The sequence below is a fragment of the Notechis scutatus genome, chromosome 1 (assembly GCF_049901735.1).
Source record: "Notechis scutatus isolate UNSWTSFEM ecotype Mainland chromosome 1, rNotScu1.2, whole genome shotgun sequence".
Taxonomy (NCBI): Eukaryota; Metazoa; Chordata; class Lepidosauria; order Squamata; family Elapidae; genus Notechis; species Notechis scutatus.
Window position 1 is genome coordinate 191,803,159 of NC_142009.1, and position 20,627 is coordinate 191,823,785.

The 20,627-nt window shown below is 42.1% G+C and overlaps 2 protein-coding genes across 2 annotated transcripts in view; both read right to left on the reverse strand.

The window, feature by feature from the left end:
• CERS6 (ceramide synthase 6) overlaps positions 1–20,627 on the reverse strand; it is a 141,510-nt gene that overhangs the window by 61,910 nt on the left and 58,973 nt on the right. Inside the window, exon 4 of the mRNA XM_026685070.2 lies at positions 9,368–9,425. Coding sequence (XP_026540855.1) covers positions 9,368–9,425 — 58 coding nt within the window. The remainder of the gene's footprint in view (positions 1–9,367; positions 9,426–20,627) is intronic.
• On the reverse strand, positions 16,530–18,906 carry LOC148133145 (uncharacterized). The gene has a single exon (XM_087949767.1). It carries the CDS (start codon positions 18,687–18,689, stop codon positions 16,776–16,778), a length of 1,914 nt encoding a protein of 637 aa, XP_087805893.1. The 5' UTR covers positions 18,690–18,906; the 3' UTR covers positions 16,530–16,775.

Sequence of the window (20,627 nt, forward strand, 5' to 3'; positions counted from 1 at the left end):
TTCTGTGAGGGCCTGTTTGAATGCATGTACTCTCTTTTGCTCTAAACGGGTGTGCCTCTCAAAGCTTAATCTGCCACCTGGAGAGCCTCAGGACTAAGAACTTTGCTGTTTCAATTAAGCTGACTTACTAAGATGAAATATAAAGCTTTCAGACAATAATCTAGGGTTATATCTTCTTGTCAAGAATGTTTTTTTTTTGTTTCCTCATGGGACTTTTAGAAGATGATTGTGTTGTTCTTCAGTCAAGTCATGACTGAATCCACAACCGCATTAACCACAATATGTCAGCACTTCCCCCCATCTTCCATTATCTTCAGGAGATCTTCTAACCCAGGGATCCCCAACCTTTTCGACGCCGCGGCCCGGTTCCGGCGTCAGCTGGGCGCCGCCATTTTTTTTTACGAAAAATCACTTCCGGTGATGTCACCGGAAGCGATTTTCGTCAAAAATGGCGGCGCACTCGTGAGCTTTTCGGGTAGAAATGGCTTTCTACCTGGAAAAGCTCACCGAAGCTGCGCCGCCATCTTTTTGACGAAAAATTGCTTTTTTACCAAAAAAAGATGGCGGCGCCCAGCAACCAGCGGCCCGGTAAGGCTTGTTCCGCGGCCCGGTACCGGTCCGCGGACCGGCGGTTGGGGACCCCTGTTCTAACCCATGCCTACTACATCAATGACATTATCTAACCATCTCATCCTCTGCTGTGCCCTTCTCCTTTTGCCTTCTATCTTTTCCAACATCAGGAGCTTTTCTAATGGGTCTTCTCTTCTTATTTGGTGGTCAAAGTTTCAGTTTTGGTATCTGTTCTTCTGAAGAACAGTCAGGGTTGATTTCCTTTAGGATTGGCTGATTTGATCTCCCTGCAGTCCAAGGGACTCTCCAACACCACAGATTGAAAGCATCAATTCTTCGGTGCTCAGCCTTCTTAATGGTCCAAAAAATTCCTTCTACTTTAGTCTATGGAGATTCTCAGTCATCCAGGTCATGGTTGTCCCAAAGGTGCTTTTTCAGGAGGCAACTGGATGGCTCCAGGACCAGAAGCTTGGACGAGAAGCGAAATGTCTTCAAAACAAAGAACAAGGAAGTTCAGTTGCCTCCTGAAAAAGCACCTCTGGAACTTCTTTGTACTTTGTACTCTGAGAGTACAATCTGCTTCCAAAATGACTTAGGCTAATAGTGTATACAGTTGCAGGCAAGAAACTCTCATGTTAGTCTGAAATTTTCTGCTGTACATAGGCAAAGTGTAACCCACATTTAAAAGTATTTTCAAATACAAAAATACCAGAAAACCTGTGTGGCCATGTTTCTTACATGTATGCACAACCATATTACTTCATTTGTTTTCTGAAAAACTATAGGTCATTTCTTCACAACAGTTGAGAAATGCTGCACATTGCCACAGTTTGTGGATTCAGCAGAAGGAATTTCCAGCATATAACAAATGGAGAATCAAATCTGCTTGATTCTCCATAGAAGTAACAACTTCTCAGGAAGACATAATAACTTCGAGATGTTTAGGGGCTTTTTGATTAATTCAGTGGCAATAGAGGTACCAATTTGTGTTATTCCAGATGCTTTCTGACTAATTCCTGTTGCCAGAACACAAATGTGCATTTTAATTCAGACATTATATTGAAGAACAATTAAAAGGAAGACACTGAATACATTTATGGAATGTGAGCAATAAAGTGATTAGAAGTTTTAAAGTTCTAAACATTTTAATTTTCACATCTGTTTAAACTGAACACAGGTCTCATTTTGGTATTGATCTTATTGCGATTGCTATGATGGTTAATCTTTGACAGGAAAGGGACTGGGGCTACAACATCTGATTCTCTGGAATCTTTCAGTGGATGTTGATACTATTGTTATATATTTCTAGGATAGAAATTGAGATTACTATTCCATTTCTGACACCTGTCCAGTTATAAATGGGACACTTCTGTAGCACAACATTCTGAGTTCTGTATCTTTCTATTGTATCAGACCATTCAAAATCTAATAAAACAAGAGTAGGAATCAACAAGCCCATCACACAATTCTCATACAGATCCAGGTCCTAGCTCTCTAACAAAGTGCAAGTATAAATATAATTTGGGAAAAGTGAGATTGCCAATTCCTGAATAAGGATATCCAACTTTATTGCCCCTTTAATGCTTGAGTGTCCTCCTTGATGCATCTTTGTTACAGTGCACAAGTTAATTAAGTGACACTAATTGTCTCTACTCAGCTGCAATGAGATAGAAAAGAGGATTCTTTAATCTGAAGATGGAAGCAGGCAAGATGGGAAAAGGGAACCAGACAAGACTATTTTGAAAGAACAGTGGAGGTACCTACAACAGTCGGATCTGAGAAATGAGCTCATACAGTCTGATATGGGAAAGGAAAGAAATCCTACTTTTTCCCCCCTTAAAGAATAGAAGCTAGAATAAAGATTTAAAAAATAGTAAAAGCTTAAAGTCTGTAGAGATTTTCAGTCATCCAGGTCATGGTTGTCCCAAAGGTGCTTTTTCAGGAGGCAACTGGACTTTCTTGTTTTTTCTTTTGAAGACGTTTCGCTTCTTATCCAAGAAGTTTCTTCAGTTCCGACAAGATAGATAATCCTGCCATTCTCCACTATCCTGTCAGAGCTGAAGAAGCTTCTTGGATGAGAAGTGAATGTCTTCAAAAGAAAAAATAAGAAAGTCCAGTTGCCTCCTGAAAAACCGCCTTTGGGAATAGAAGCTTAAATTCTACAGAAGCTGTTCTTCATTATTACTAAGGCTATCTCATCTCTGCAGTAACTTTCAGTTTATCCTTGCATGGGAATTGGAACCTTTAAATAAGATTAATTGCAGTGGCTTGGATATAAATTGACTTGTAATTATTTGTTTTTCTGGAAGCTTCCAAATATCTGAAGATAGTTCAGGTACTCTAGTTAATTATACAGTGAATTATCTTACAACTTGGGAATGTTCTAATTTTATGTTGACGCTATGCTTGTTTTGCCACTAAATTGCCAGTTCATGAAAATTTTCATCTTTAAGAGTTTAAGTGGAAAATATTCTTCTTTGTCTGTACCTAGGTATGCCTTAAAATATCTCGGAGGGCTTCTAAAGGAGCCTGCCCACAGGTGTGTACAATAAAGTACTGCTTTCTATGGAAGCCCCCCTAAAAAGTGTACTTTGCATGGAAAAGATTCCAGATTGAAATCCTTATCTGAGACTTTGGAAAACTGTTTCTATACTGGACTTTATGGACAAATAATCTGATCTGATGGAATCATCTCCTTATGAACATTGCAGATTCTATGTCGTGATTACTTTTCTTTTGCATCTTCTCCTAGCTGTTTGAGTGGGTAGTGGAATCTGTTTCTGACAGGCAGTACTCTGATCAGTGAAGGGAATGAGAGTACAGAACGATGAAATATTTTTCTGCTATATACTTTCCCTATTGCCAGTCTTTGTAAGGCCCAAAGTCAGTCAATTGTTACATCTTCCCATTTTTATCCCAGCCCTAAATGGCTGGTCTTTTGAAAAATATCAAAATCTTCTGAGTAATGAAGGATAGGTGAATTATAATAAAATCTTTTTACAAGGAATGGGATACTTTTTTTTTTCACTCTGGAAAATCTGCAGAATCTGCCTTTGCATTTACCATTATGTTTTGGGGGGCTGTATAAAAAGACGTATAAACATGACATGCTTAGTGTCATAATTCTGATCTAATTATCGGGTTATCTAATCTGACATGGTCCCTAAATCCTACTCTGAATAAAGATATGTTTTAAGAAAAGAGGAATATCTTGCAACATTAATTGCAAGTGGTGAAATATCACAAAGTTATGGGGATTTTCATGGGAAAATTCAATTACATAAATCACAATGAAAAAAGCAAATAAAACAATGTCTGTGCTATCAAAAGAGATGCTGAGCAGATTTGATTGGCCATATATGAAAAAACTAGGGGTTCCTGAAATCTGTGTAATCTCACAGATATCAAATGAGCAAATATTAAATTAGAGCTAGTCATATTAAGTTTGGAGCATGCAAAGAAATGCAGTTACTTCTTTGAAAGAACACAACCAATGTAAGAGTGAGGAAGTCAAGTTGAAATCATACCTCACAGAGCAATAGAGTACAATCTTTTGCCTATATAAAATAGTTTAAAAATGAGCCAATCAACTAATATATATTTATAGCCAATCTAAAAATTCTGAATCATGCCGTTTTAAAGAAAACGGCTTCATGCAAATGGGATAGCAACAGTCTCCAAATTAGAAATCTACCTAGAGTTCAGGAGATGTTGTTTTTAGGTCTTATTATTGGATATTGTTTCTTTAAAAAATCTTGTCCACCTTTTATTTTATTTATTTTTTTATCCAAGCAAGCTAAAAGATTAATAGATTAATAGAAGTGTGTTCAGGAAGGGCTTTTTGTCCACTTTTTTAAAGAGTGAAGAACAGAATTGGTGCTTATTATGATCTCTCTGTCTTTGGATTTCTACACATTTTGTTTCACATTGATGATTCTTCTATAAAAAGTCCTTACATCTAAAAAATATCCAAGTTACCCAGAAGCTTGCTCTTCCTGAGACCATCATCTGTGAACTATCCTTAAATATCACAATTTGATTCTTACTATGTTACAGAGCACCTGATTATGACATCGAACATGTAAACAAGCTAAATACACTACTAACATGGGCAGCATCCTGCCCATACCCTTTTATCTTTCTTGGTGATTTCAATCTATCTCATATTGACTGGACCCTAAATGAATGTACAACTGAAACCATACACACAACTTTCTACAATGCTGTTACAAATCTGGGACTGGAACAACTAGTAACCAACAACACTAGACTAATCAACTGCCTCGATCTCATCTTCTGCAATAGTTTGAATTTAATTTATGGAATACAAACTAAAGAACCCTTTTCCAGCAGTGACCACAATATGATTGACTTTTGTCTCAACATACGTCCACACAAAAACCACCACAATGACGTAATCCCCAATTATAACTTCAAAAAAGGCAACTATGTTCTTATAGACAACGATCTCTCATCCCTTGATTGGCAATCTCTATTCACTGGATGCAATACTGTTGAAGACCATTACAACATATTTTTTACTTGAGGTCAAAAGAGTCATCAAACTATATGTACCAACAACAACTCCCAAAACAAAACAAAAAAACAGATTACCCATAACAATAAGGAAATTACCCATAACAATAAGGAAATCCAAAAAGAGATCACTCTGGCGGAAAAACAAATCTGGTCACGTTGCCAATTTCAAAAGCGGATACAAAAATTTATGCCACCAGATAAAGACTGAATGCACCAATTATCACATTAAACAAGAGGAAAACCTTCTAAGCACCAATTCCACCCGTGCTTTTTACAATTTTGTAAACAACAAACTAAAAGACTCAAGGTCCATCCCACCCCTGATAGGACCTAATGGTAAAGACTGCAACGACGACACCATTAAAGCCAACATCTTTAACACATTCTTCGGCTCAGTATTTGTAAACAGCAATGGATCATGCCCAGTATTTCCTAGCCGAACCACAGATAACTACAATGATCTAATACATATCGATTTTACAGAAGACAATGTTGAAAAAGCACTTCGCAATCTAAAACCATCTCTATCTATTAGACCGGATGGAATATGTGCCTACTTCTTAAAAAAGCTACCCACTGCCATAGCCAAACCTCTAAGCATAATCTTTGAAAAATCTTTCAGGACCAGCTCCTTGCCTAACCTATGGTCACAAGCCACGGTCATCCCCATCTTCAAAAAGGGAGACCCCAGCCTAGTTGAAAATTACAGACCAATCTCCTTATGCTGCGTCACCTGTAAAGTCATGGAATCAATTATTAACCAATCCATCATCCTCCACTTAGAGACAAACAACCTACTCTCCAATAAACAATTTGGTTTCAGAAAAAAACTATCCTGTAATCTGCAACTCTTACACTGCAAAAACATATGGATGACACAACTTGATCAGGGCAAAGCAATAGATGCAATCTACATAGACTTCTGTAAAGCCTTTGATTCAGTGGTACACGACAAACTACTCCTAAAAATAAAATCCTATGGTATCTCTGGACAACTGCATAACTGGATAGAAGCATTCCTGTCAAACAGACAACAAATGGTCAAAATTGGGAGTGTCCTATCAAATTCTGTACCTGTCAGTAGTGGTGTCCCCCAAGGCAGTGTTCTAGGACCAACTCTCTTCATACTCTACATAAATGACCTCTGTGATCATATTAAGAGCAACTGCATTCTTTTCGCTGATGATGTAAAGCTGTTCAATACCACAGACAATACTGCTACCCTTCAAAAAGACCTTGACTATGTATCAGAATGGTCAAACAAATGGCAACTTCAAATCTCAACAAATAAATACTCTGTCTTACATATTGGCAAAAAAAAAAAAAAAAAAACAGAAAATAAAATACAAGCTGAATAGTCAAGATCTTGTTGATGATCCAAGCTCTGTAAAGGACCTTGGAGTACTCACCTCTAATGATCTAAGTGCTAGAGCCGACTGCAACTACATAGCCAAAAAGGCATTAAGAGTTGTTAACCTAATCCTACGTAGCTTTTTCTCTGGTAATATCACACTACTAACTAGAGCATACAAAACATTTGCTAGACCAATACTCGAATACAGCTCATCAGTCTGGAACCCACATTACGTATCTGATATTAGCACAATTGAGAAAGTCCAGAAATATTTCACAAGAAGAGTTCTCCACTCCTCTATTCGTTGTAGAATACCTTATGCCAGCAGACTTGAAATTCTAGATCTAGAAAACCTTGAATTACGCCGTCTTCGGTCTGATTTAAGTATGGTATATAAAATCATACATTGCAATGTCCTACCTGTCAATGAATACTTCAGCTTCAACCATAACAACACAAGAGCACACAATAGATACAAACTCAAGGTTAACCGCACCAAACTTGATTGCAGGAAATACGACTTCAGCAACAGAGTGGTCAATGTCTGGAATACTCTACCCGACTCTGTAGTTTCTTCCCCAAACCCCCAAAACTTTAAACTTAGACTGTCTACTATTGACCTCACCCCTTTCCTAAGAGGTCTCTAGGGGGCGTGCATAAGCGCACCAACGTGCCTACCGTCCCTGTCCTATTGTTTCTTTTATTTTTATTTTATTTTTCTTATATGTACCCATTTCATGTATTCATAACTATATATACACTTATACTTATTATCTTGTAAACAATTGACAAATCAAATAAATAAATAAATAAATAAATAAATAAATAAATAAATAAATAAATAAATAAATAAATAATGCAGGAAGGCTAATATTGATCACCTGGAAGATCTTCCTCAATTTCTACATAAGGGTTTCTAGCAGTTCCTTACATCATTGCAATGCGACATTTCTAATCTAAATTAGATGTATTTTTGACAAAGTATGTTGGTCTTCCAAAGGGTATGTCGGTCTTAAGATAAGTCTTCCAAAATTCAGGCCACTCAGTAGATTGCATCCATTAAACCAACTTAAAAGATTTACAGGCCAGCTATGATCAGCAAAAGGAATGAAAGTATCATGTATGTATTAAAAATGGTCCTGCATTCAAAGAATCACTAGATTGAATCAAATATTTATAATTTGGGGAAATGATACTTATTTTATTTCAGGAGATGTAAAAATAAACAGAAGAAAAAAAGAAAGTAGAGGAAACTGTAAAAATATTTCCATGGCATATGGCAGGGTGTCAAACTCAAGACCCACAGACTGGATCCGGCCCATGTGATGCTTAGATCTGGCCAGCGAGGCCACCCTGGAAACAGCGAAGGACTGGCCCATAGTACCTCTGCCCTCCCAAGCTCCATTTTTGGCTGCAACAGCCTCCTACAACTCTCTGCCAGCGAAAATGGAGCTCGGGAGGGTTAGGGTACAGTCCTCGCAAGCTCCATTTTCGCTGGCAGAGCACTCAGGCCGCCACAGGCATCCCTGACACGGGTGATGTCAAGCTGGCTATGCCCACCCTGGCCATGCCTACCCTGGTCACATCCACCTGGCCCCTCGAGGTCAAACACAGCCCTGATGTGGCCTTCAATGAAATCAAGTTTGACACCCCTAGCATATGGCTACTTGAAAACCTTTCTTAAAAACATATACAATTATTGAGTCATTTATTCAAAGTGATTGTCCAAAATAAGCCATATCCATATGGTACTCTATGGTATATGGATAGTACATATAGTACAGATTATGTAGTAGTATATCTAGTGCAGATAAAATAGCGCTTAGTGCAGATATTGTGGTTTGCCAGCAGCCTGTGCATACGGCAGCAGAATCGGACAGTGGGGAAGAACAGGGACCAGTCCGAGAATCTGGGGAGGACTCGGATGAGGGTCCTGCATCTGATATAGAGATGGGCCAGGACCATCTGGGAGTTATGTGCTGACTCCGGAGCCTCCAGAATCTGGCAGCAGCAAGGCAGAGGAACAAGGGGAGCCTATTCCCAGTGCGTGTGTGCACAGAGCTGCCAGAAGGCAAGAACAGCTAAGACAAAAGGGGCGACTCAGGAGTAAGGTTTGGAGGTGATTTCCCTCCCCTAAGGTATAAAGGAAGTGCAAAGGTATTGAAACCTTTGCAGGAAGCAAAGTCGTTTGCTCTGTTCAGATTAAACCTTGAAACTTTGTGTGGACTTTGTACTTTGGTTGGTTTTTTTACAGTTAATTTGGTACTTTAGTTGTTGGCAGCAACTCAAAGGAGATAAAGGTGGGTGCTTATCTTGAGAGACTGTTTGGGACTCATTACGGGCTGGGAATGAACATAATTTCCAGTGTTGACAAAGATCAGACAGAGAGATATTTGGACAGGCTTTCAAAATTTATATCAATCTTTCAAGGCTGGCCGGATCAAGAAACAGGTAGCACAAGGATTCCAGAAATATTACTTTATTTGGGTAGGGCATGACCAAATTTTGAAAGCCTATCAGTTTCTCTCTGTCTCATCTTATATTAAACAAAATCACAACAAGATTATTTTGAGTTCCTTCTTCCTTCTATCTCAAGATTGTGTACTATTTGGTCCAACTCTACTCACAGTATCTTTTTCATATTTTCCCAAGATTAAATTCCTCATTCATTCATTCATCCATCATATGGCATATCATGCATGGACTAGCAAGATTAGTAAAATCTTGCCTAGATATCCTCTAGATTAGTAAAACACAATAAAATATAAATATTAAAAAGATCTATTTTCAAATATCAATGTCTAGGCCATATAACCACTACATTCCTTTATAAATATTCATAAGGCTATTATTATTAATACCCATGAAACAATTTGATTTATCCCCAAAGACAAAGCATCTTACCTTTTTTAAGATGCGGGATCCATAGGTGAATATGTAAAGATAAAATGTAAATCTCCACCTGCAAATAATATAAAATAGAGAATCTTAACATCCTTGTGGTAAGAATACTTGAGAATTCAAAATGCAGAACAATGTAGAAATGTCCACAATAGTGTATTCCAAAGTGCTCCACGCGTTGCATCGAACAGTATGCTGATTATCAGAAACATGTATCAATAAACAAGAGGAACCAAGTTTGTTTGGATACCAACTAAATGCAGAATACAGGATTTCATTCTCCAACAAAGCACTGTTTCATAACCAAAATAAAATGCATTTAAGTGAGGTCAACCTAAGTTTGTGTTTTCTGTTAACAAAGTGGCCTAAAATAGCCTATCCTAGGTCAGTATAGTATTTGTTAAAAGCTTTGGCCTTCAGCTTCCAGTTTTTATAAATCACCATGGTCAAAGGCCACAACAATTTTGGGAATATGCCCAAAAGCAAGTAACCAGGAGCAACATGTCTCATATATTCATATCTACCATCTCGCTGGTTAGGTTACATTTATTGTTTTTCTCAGCGGGAATGGCAATTGAAAAACTAACATTTCCTCTCATACAAAAGAATTCCTGGAGTCAAGGTTCCATGTACACAACAAACCACATTCACAAGAACATCAACTGACCTAGTTTTAAGAGGAAACCATGAGTCATGTTGCTGATTTTGAATTATCAGTCCATTGGGCCTGGGGTATAAGCCAGTATTGACTAACTTTATATAGTACTTGGGGGAGAGGGGAGAAAGAGCAGCATGGGAAAACCTGCCTCATATTAGACAAAAGGGGGAAAGGGGGAATGTTAATAAGCTAGCATTTAGATGAACTGGAAGAGGCAAGAAAGTTTATTTTGTCTAATAAAAAAAAAATCTGGATTGCACCACATGATCCTGAGCACACTAATTCAACCTAATGATGTGTGTGTAATTATTATAACCACCTTGCATTTTAGCAGTGACACCATCTTAGAGGAAAAAACTGAGAAATCTGCTTATCATTCAAAGCGTTGTTGTTTTATCACTGATGTTAAGACATTTGCCTCCACAATAATCTTTGTGACTGCAATTGTTGTGGTAATTCCCCGTTATGAGAATGAGTGCGCACAGGGAGACATTCTTTTCCTCTCACTCTTCAGTCTGCCAGTCACTCATCAAAGTAAGTCACTTAACAGATTTTGTCACTCTCTTTCCAGCCATGCAACTGCCAATATTTATGGGGAAGAACAAAAGCAGGCTAAAACAGTTTTCAACAATACAGTGTTTAGTTCAATAAAACACCACATTACATTGCACATATACTACACCACAGTGGTGGGATTCAGCTTTTTTTTACCACCAGTTCTGTGGGTGTGGCTTGGTGGGTACGCTTAGCGCATGCATGCACCAAAACATGCTTTGCGTGCATTCAGAGGGTTTGCTACCGATGTTCTCCTGCAATCCTGCACTCTCCTTGTGTCTTCAACAGTTGTCGCACAGCAATCCGCTGTGCCGCACAAAGCAGCTGAGCTTAAAAACCAGGAAATAGAGGTCTGTAAAAAGCTGGGGCGGGCAGGTGGGCCCAGCAGCTGACTGTTGGAGCAAACCGACTGGCTCAAGATGATCCTTGGAGCTACCGGTTCAGCCGAACTGGGCCGAACCGGTAGAATACCACCCCTGCCACACCAATACATTACATCACCATTGGTTCTTGAGAAGAACCTAATACATATGAAGGTCAACACCAGTTAAAGAAACTGTCAGCTGTGATCTGAACAGATATCTGTGCATTTTACAGTTGGACAGTATCAAGCATGGACATGATAAAAATGTGGTTAGTAAAGAACACACCCAAAGACTGAGAAAAGTGCTACACACACGATTAAATGGTGGAAACAGCATCAAAATCATCAATACCTGGGCCAGTGAAGCTAGATACTGCTGGAACAAGCAAGTAAATAATAATACTTTATTTGCGGTCACAGACCAAAACACAAGTACAACAAAAGAAGAACATGGGAAAATTAATCATGAACAATTGGTCACCAAAAACTTGACTAAGGGGAATTATAGCGTTCTCCTCTGATGGTTACAGCTCTTAAAAAAAATATGGAAACCAAAGAAGTGATATATGAGGAGCCATCCCCTAGACAATATAAGAACAAATTACTAACATTGGGTCTAGCAGGGTCTGTTTCAAGGAGAGACAGTAACTTAGATCTGTCTGCATTATACATAGGGCAATATAAAAGGACATGCTCCACAGTTTCAACCTCAGCTCTGTCACAGGGGCATAGCCGCTCGTTAATCGGGAGCCTCTTAAATCGCCCATCCAGTAGTGCTGAGGGCAAAACATTAAAGCGAGCTAGGGAGAAAGTTCTTCTATACTTGGGAATGGTTAGAGTGTAAAAATAGGAAGCCATCCTCAGTCTATAATTATTAAATTGGCTGAAGATCAGAGGGGAGCAAGTTTTATTAGCTCTGGCTCGTAGATATTGCAAGTCAATGTCCACAAGCCGTTGGACTACCCTAAATTGGGCGTCCTTAAGACGATAATCTCCCAGGGCATCCCACGTAAAAACCTACCAGGTATAATTTCTTCATCAGCTCCCACTCCCAATGAGAAATATGAGAGTCAGCAAATGCCAGGGAGATGTAGCTACCAGGAACTGCCAGAAAGAGCACCCAAAACCACCATTTAAAGGTGTTAATCCACGCCATACATTCGACTGATCGAGTGCCTGGTTCCAGGTACATCAGAGCAAAACTAACACAAGGAGGAAGACCTAGAAGTTTTCTAAAAAAGACAGCCTGGGTTCTTTCAATACAATCCTTGAAGCCCCATATCCATATGGGAATTCCGTAAATAGTTTGAGCCAAAGTTTTGGCTTTGTAAATACGCAGAGCAGAAGGAATAAACTGGCCTCCTTGGGTATAAAAAAATCTTAAAATCTGCTGGTGGCTACAGGAGGCTGAATTCAGCACCTGGGTTCGATGTCTAGTCCAAGCACCGGTGTTCTGAAATTGAATACCTAAATACTTAAAATGGAAAACCTGCTTAACAGCATTACCATTGATAGCCCAGTTATACAATTTCCGGGCTCTAGAGAACACCAATAATTTGGATTTGTCGTAATTAATAAGACAAGTGGTTCTCAGCACAGTAGGACCTGAATGCAGAAAATAATCTTTTCAGACCTGGCCTTGACAATGAAAGGAGGGCCGCATCGTCAGCATAAAGGAGAAGTGGGATCTTTGTAGTTGACAACTTTGGGGCATGGGACTCAATACGTCCAATGTGAAAGGCCAAGTCAGATAAGAATAAATTAAACAAAAGAGGAGCAAGAACACAATCCTGCCTTACTCCGTTCTTAATTGGGATAGGATTTGAAAGTTCTCCCTGCAGACCACACCTGACCTGACTAGAGGTCTGGTTGTACAAGGATCTAATTAGGAACAGAAGACGTCTATCGATAAAACTTTTGAGCAGTTTTGACCACAACAGTCCCCTAGGGACTGAGTCAAATGCTGACTTTAGGTCGATAAAAGTAGTAAAAAGTTTGCCACCTGGTATGGTAGTATATTTATCGACCAAGTGCACTAAGACAAAGCAGTGGTCCAGTGTGGCACAGCCTGCTTTAAACCCAATCTGTTCAACACCAATAATATTGGACTCCTCAACCCAAGTGTGGAGTCTATGTTGGAGATATTTAGCATACAGTTTCCCAATGATGGAGAACAGGCTTATGAGGCGATAGTCGGCTGGATTGTTCCTATTTCCTCGTTTAAAAACTGGAACAATAATTGCTAAGCTCCAGGAGGTAGGGATCCTGCCAGAGGTATTGATATGCGTGAAGAGTCTTGCTAAGAGAGGAATCCACCACTCAGGATTGGATTTTAGCAGATCAGGGGGTATAGCATCAGGGCCAGGGGCTTTGCCTGACTTGAGTTCGGAGATAAGCTTGGTAATCTCAGCATGAGTCACGGGTTGCCAGTCAGGAACTGCAGGAGGCAGCTGTGGCCCAAGCATGGTTGAACTTGTTGACACCTGGAAAATTGCCAAGAAATGGTTTTCCCAATCTCTGTTGGAAATACAGCAGAGAGGGAGTTCTTGATGACCTGGCAAGGAGCTGGCAACAATTTGCCAAAATAATCGAGTGTTCTTCTGCTGGATGGAGAGAAGTAGATCCCACTTCTCTCTCTCGCTTTAGCTTTCTTTTTCTTAGCAATTAGTCCTTTATACTCCCGCTTCAAGCGATAGTAGTCCTCTGGTGGGCATTTATCACCTTGATTACAATAGAGCAAATAAACCTGATTAATCTGGTACCTGAGCATCAGGCACTCTTTGTCAAACCAAGAATTACTTCTTGAATGATATGGACCACTTGGCCTACAGACGGCTCCTAGCTCCCTTTGAACACTATTAATTAGTGATTCAAAGGCCGAGATTGTCCCTGGGCCACTACTTGTTAGGGCCTTATTATATAGGCTGAGACACTCCAGAGATGATAAAAAGGAGTGGAACTTTCTTTCAGTATTAGAAGACCATTTGATCCTCCTTGTATATGAGGCCACATAGGGATCTAATATCTGGGGACACCTAGGGAGATGTATATTTGAGGAAAGCCCAATGATTGTAACCAGGGGGTAGTGGTCGCTCTCCGTAAGGCAGTCCACATAAAAAGCACGGACTGCCTTTCTAAGAAGCTGGGATACCAGCACAAAATCAATAACACTATTTCCACGTGAGGAACTAAAAGTAAACTCACCAGCTAGATCACCTAGGGTACTCCCATTAAGAATTATCTTATTGTGTTGGGCTGCTAAAAGGGCTAACTGAATGCCAGCAAAATTTGTTAATTCATCCTTAGAATGTCTGGCTGAAATCAGGTGTCCTATGGCCTGGAGGGTTTCTTGGGAGTAGAGCGCCTCAATCGATGGGGGAACTTGGCCTCCCAATCGGGCATTAAAGTCGCCCCCTATAAGGATGAGCAGCGCTGGGAATTTAGTTTCCATACAAGTAATGTAATTGTCCAGCACGCCCCATTGAGCCTTAGTATCAGCTTGCCTCATCGTCAGGGGAAGATAAACGTTGAACACTAACAATTTGCTGCGTCCTGTCTTAATTAGGAGCGCCATAGCTAAAGAGCCACAGGGGGGCAGCTCCACTGTCTCCACTTTCAAAGAAGTAGAGACCAAGCAAGCTAGACCACCCTTAGGCCTTCCTGTCGTAGATTGTCTGGTGGCAGCCAAGGAAATGACCGTAAACCCTATAAGGGATATCTTATCGCATGCCCAGGTCTCCTGAAGCAGGACCACATCAAATGAGCGAATATAGTTGGCGAATGCTGTGGTACCATACCTTCTCCCCCAACCTGCTATGTTCCACGAAAGGCACTTAAGTGTGCAGGTTTTTTTTTTTTTTGCCAGATTTAATAATCATTCTGTGTGATTAATTTTTCCCAGAGCACCCTTCGGATCCGAAAAGGTTGAGAACCACTGCTCTACTTAAAAGAACCACACCAAGAAATCTTGAAAATTAGAGATGAATGTAATCCCTGCTCCTCCTAACACCTTTATTGAAAATCTGCAATCAGGATTAAGACTGCAGCATAGCAGAGAGCTGCAAAAGATAAGACATTATTTCCTCTTAAGGTCTACTTAAGACTTTAATAAGTACAGCTAAGAAGTAATTTTGAATGCAACCAATCTTGAGCAACCAATTAATTCTATAATTATTTATTTTTCTGGGAAAAGAAGGAAACCATTCTTATCTGCCATTTTTCTGTAAATAATAGGATTAAGATTCTGAATTTAAGATTGATCAAAAGAAATTAAGAAACAAGGGCAAACCCAACACATCATATAAAAGATCCAAGACTACAATTCCTGAAAAATTTATTTAGATCTTATCTTTATTTAGATAGTACCTACATGAGGAGAAAACTATGAAATATAACTTACTCTGATATTCCTCTTTCTTTGCTGATAGTATAGCTTCAGTTCACTAGCACAGTTTTACTTTTGAATAGTACATTTAAAAGGGATCAGTTTTTTGTTCATCAGCAGGAATTAAAATTCCTTAATATTTTGATAACCTACTAGATATATAAAATCTGATTTTTCAGATTAAAGTACTTGACAGGCCTTTTTGACAGAACATGAGAAATATTACTGCAGAAGGATTATTCTAATCCAAGTATTTAAAGCAATACACACAAAGCAGTTGGAAATCTTCATTGTGTGTCTATTTGATTTCCTAGCTGGATGAACTCTGACAAAAAATATCAATATTTAATGGTCATGGTATTACTTGAGATGAATGCTTACCTAACTCTGCATGATTCCTATGCAGCTTTGAGAACATCTGAGTGTAATTTACTAAAAAAAAACCACCCACTCCCCATTTTCCTATGCTAAAAGCCATAAATACAAAATGACTGGACAGGTGGACCAAAAACAAAGATATATGCTGACTAAGCAAGAATGCAAGTAGCTTTGAATTTTGTTCACTGTTGTATCATTCTTTTGTTGAACGGCTGTCAGCGTTCGGAAGAGAGCAATTCAAGTTTCATAAAAATTTGTATTGCTGTTCTAGGAAAGATTCTGCTGCATCTTTGGCTTGCAGAAAATATGCAAGAAAACAGCTGGCCTGGGATGTCCTTTGCCACAACTCCATCATCCTCAGATTAGAGCATTTCACTTGTAATGTTTCAGGTAAGAGCTTCCAGAAGACAAAAGGAGCATTTCTATATTGCCAGCTGTAACGAGCTGCTATTGTAGCAGTATTGTTTCAATTTCAACCAAAATTGTAGACAATTCTCATCATACAGTTATGGCAATAGACATATGCGAAAGAAAGTTTATTCTTGCTTTATTTCCTCTAGTGCAGGGGTGTCAAACTCAAGGTCTGCAGGCCAGTGCTTAAATCTGGCCTGTGGGGCCAGCCTGGAAATATCAAAGGACTGGCCCACAGTGCCTCTCCAGCAGCACTCTGCCAGCTGAAAATGGGCGTTGGTTCTTACCTGATACGCCTCTTCTCGTGGAACTGCGTAGAGCATCCAGAGAGTGGGAGGTGCTCCAGTCTCATGTCGTACAGACTGAGCTATAATTGAGGGAACGCCCCCCTCCTCCACGTGACTCCTCTTGCGTTCCCCCAGTTTTACGAAGACGAGAGGACAAGAACCATCCTCTAACTTAACTAGAAAAAACAACTCTCAACAACAATAAACAAGATCATTGGCCGAAACAGGATTCCCTACCAGACGGAATAAGAAGGGTGGGGCTGGATGCTCTACGCAGTTCCACGAGAAGAGGCGTATCAGGTAAGAACCAACGCCCATTCTCCGTAGAACTGCTGCGAGCATCCAGAGAGTGGGACATACCAAAGCATGTTGTCCTACGGGCGGGACTCCGTCTGGGTCGGAATCTCCTCTGGCTCTCTCACCACCTGTTGAAGGACTCGCCTACCAAAGGATGCCTCAGCGGAGGCATAAGTGTCAATTCTGTAGTGTCGTATAAAGGGAGATGGGGAAGCCCAGGTGGCCGCCCTACAGATGTCATGGATGGAAGCCTGGGTGGCCCAGGCTACCGAAGTAACCGCACTCCTGGTAGAGTGAGCAGTTATCCCACTAGGAACCGGCAGAGCTTGGGCCAAATAGGCCTTAGAAATGGTAGCCCTGATCCAGCGGCCTACAGTAGACGGGGAGACTTTGCAACCCAGCGTGTTCGGCTGAAAGGAAAGGAAAAGTGACTCAGACTTTCTGATAGGCTGAGTTCGATGGATGTATATACGGAGAGCTCTGCGCACATCGAAGGTGTGCCACTGCCGTTCCTTCTCCCGCACAAGCTTTGGACAAAAGTTAGGTAGGACCAATTCCTGTGCTCTATGAAAGGCCGAATTGATCTTTGGCATAAAGACAGGGTCAGGCCTTAAAATCACCCGATCAGGATGGAAAATGCACAGGTCCTTTCTGACGGATAGAGCTGCAATTTCAGATATCCTTCTTGCTGAAGTGATTGCCATGAGGAACACCACTTTAAGGGTGAGATACTGAAGCGACGTCTCCCTGAGAGGCTCGAAGGGAGGCTTGGTCAATGCCGTCAAGACCTTATTAAGGTCCCAAGTCGGGTATCTATGAACCATTGGGGGGCGTAGGTTGGAAGCTCCCCTGAGAAAGGCCCTGATACGAGGATGGTGGGAGAGTGGTGCAGACGAGTCGCCAGGAACCACCGTTGAAAGAGCCGAGACCTGCCTTCTCAGAGTGTTGGGGGAAAGACCCTTGTCCAGGCCGTCTTGCAGGAAAGCCAGAACCTGCGCAACGGAAGGGGAGAGCGGATTGATAGAAGATTGACGACACCATTTGGAAAAACTGTTCCAGGTTGCATTATAAATGTGAGTGGTGGAAGGGCGCCTAGCTGCCATAATGGTAGTGATGACCTGGGCCGAAAGACCCTCTGCCTTTAGTTTTTCCCGCTCAACCTCCAAACGGCTAACTGAAGCCACTGTGGATCTGGGTGGAGGAGAGGGCCTTGGGACAGGGAGATTTTGTCCCGTGGAATCCTCCATGGAGGGGCCACCGACAGGTCGCGAAGGTCCGTGAACCACGGTCTCCTGGGCCAATACGGTGCTACCAGGAGAATCTCCGCCTTCTCTAGAACCAGTTTCCGAATCACCTTGGGGATTAACGGGAGAGGAGGAAAGGCATACAGAAGACCGGGAGGCCAGGGGCAACGCAGGGCATCGTAATTCTCTGCTCCGTTGGTGGGGTATCGGGAAAAAAACCTTGGCGTCTGAGCGTTGTGCGGAGAAGCGAATAGGTCTACCAGAGGCCGGCCGAAGATGGTCGCAGCCTCCTTGAACAGAAGAGGATGAAGGCGCCATTCCGCTTGGTCCAACACGGCCCTGCTGAGCCAATCCGCGTGCACGTTCGAGGCTCCCGAAATGTGCTCTGCTCTGATGGATAGAAGATGTGTTTCTGACCATCGACACAGACGCTCGGCCTCCCTCATAAGGCGAAGAGAGTGAGTGCCCCCTTGGCGGTTGATATGCGCCTTGGTTGTGGTGTTGTCGGTGAGGACTAGTACGTGGTTTTTTTGTACCTGTGGTAGGAAGGCCTTCAGAGCCAAGTACACCGCGTGAAGCTCCAACCAATTGATGCTGCAACGCTGTTCGGTGGCCGACCAAATGCCCTGGGCCGAAAGGGAGTGCAGGTGTGCTCCCCATCCTGAAAGACTTGCATCTGTAGTGAGCGTGACTCTTGGAGGATCCTTGAATAGATGGCCCTTGTTGATGGAAGGTCTTGTCCAGCATAGAAGGGAGGCGAGGACTCTTGGAGGGACCTTCACCCTGATGTTGGAGTTGCTCCGTCCGGAACGTTGATACGGCAGAAGGAACCACTGCAACGATCTAGAATGCAAACGTGCCCATGGAATAATGGAAATGCAGGAAACAAGCTTCCCCAGTAGCTTGGATAAATCAAGCAAGGAGGCCCTACCAGACTGCCTAATGATCCAGATGGAGGCTTGTATGCTGATGAACCTATCGTGGGAAAGGAAAACCTTCTCCCTAACCAAATCAATGATGGCTCCCAAATGGGCTATACGGGTGGAAGGAGTGAGCTGACTCTTCTCCCAGTTCACAAGGAAACCGTGGGCCTGTAACACCGAAAGGGTGGTGGCAGTGTCACGTGTAGCCTGGGTTCGATTGGGCGAAACAATTAAAATATCCTCAAGATAACAATGAACTCGGATTGGGAAATGCCTGAGGTGGGCCGCTAGAGCTGCTAGCACCTTAATAAAGGTCCTTGGGGCCGAAACCAGGCCAAAGGGAAGGGCCACATACTGAAAATGCTGATGATTATAACAAAACCTCAAATATTTGGAGTGCGAGGGGAGAATAGGAATATGGAGATAAGCCTCGGACAAATCTACTGAAGTCATCCAGTCTCCCTTTCTGATACTCTGTAAAATGGATTGAAGGGTATGCATTTTAAATCTATGCCGGACAATAAATCGATTGAGCCTCTTCAAATCCAAAATGGGCCTCCAGCCTCCAGAATGCTTAGGGACTAAGAAGAGGAGGGAGTAGAACCCCTCTCCCCGCTCCGAGGCAGGTACAGGCTGGATAGCCCTAATATCTGTAAGATGCTGGATAGCTGATGACATAAGCGCCCGCTTAGCCGGGTCTCTGGATAGGGGAGAAACCATAAAGTGATGTGGTGGTGGAGAATGAAATTGGAGGGAGAGACCGAATCTGACAGTGTCTGTGACCCAAGCATCCGAAGTGGATGTTACCCATTGGTCAGCAAAATGCCTAAGGCGACCACCAATGGGATAGGAGGCGGGAGGACTACCTGGGCCTTCGGGACACCCTGTTTCCTGAACCTCTGAAGGGCCTCCTGTAACTTCCTCCCCTCCTGCCTCTGTCACCTGAGTCGCCCCTGTCTTGATAGGTCGGTCGAAAGGACTGCGAGGCCTGATACCTAGGGGTGAAGGAATGCTGGAAGGAGGGACGAAAGGAGCCCCTCCGAAAGGGCTGGGACCCTCTGGCATCTGATTTACGAAAAATGGACGGGAGAAATTTCTTCTTATTGCGCGTCTCCATTAGCAATGGTTCTAAGGCAGGGCCGAATAGCTTTCCCCCCGAGATGGGTGCTGAGGCTAGCTTAGACTTGTTTTTCACATCGGCGTGCCATTGCCGGAGCCAGAGTAGCCGACGGGCAGCCACATGTGAGGATATGGCCCGGGCCGAGAACTTCACGGAGTGAAAAGTGGCGTCGGCTGCAAATTCCGCCGCGGCCATGAGCTTGGCAATGTCCTGCTGGGCTCTTGTGTTTGAAGCAGGGACATGCTGCTTTAGTTGTTTAAGCCACCTTATGGAAGAGCGGGTAAAAAAGGAGGCCGCTGTGGCCGATCTTATGGCCCAGGCATCTGATTGATGCGCTCGCCGGAGCACCAATTCCACCCGTTTATCTTCAGGTTTAAGCGCCTAGAGCGTCAGTGGGATTGGAAGAAGAAGAGGCCGATCTAACGATAGGGTCGTCTACCTCCGGAGTAGCCAGCATTGCTGAGAATTCCGGGTCGAGATTGAACAACCTCTTGTCCTGGTTGGAAGGAGCAGGAGAAGGGCCTGTCGACGCCAGCTGTCTTGCTACTAGATTGGAGAATATTGGGGGGGTAGGGATTACCTCAGTCTCAATGATAGGATGACTGAATATGGAGTCTTCTTGACCCCCCGGGGTAGCAGGAG

What these genes read in the sequence shown, in the direction of transcription:
- LOC148133145 (XM_087949767.1), bottom strand. Translation starts at nt 18,689, where the DNA reads ATGCTGGACAAGACCTTCCATCAACAAGGGCCATCTATTCAAGGATCC.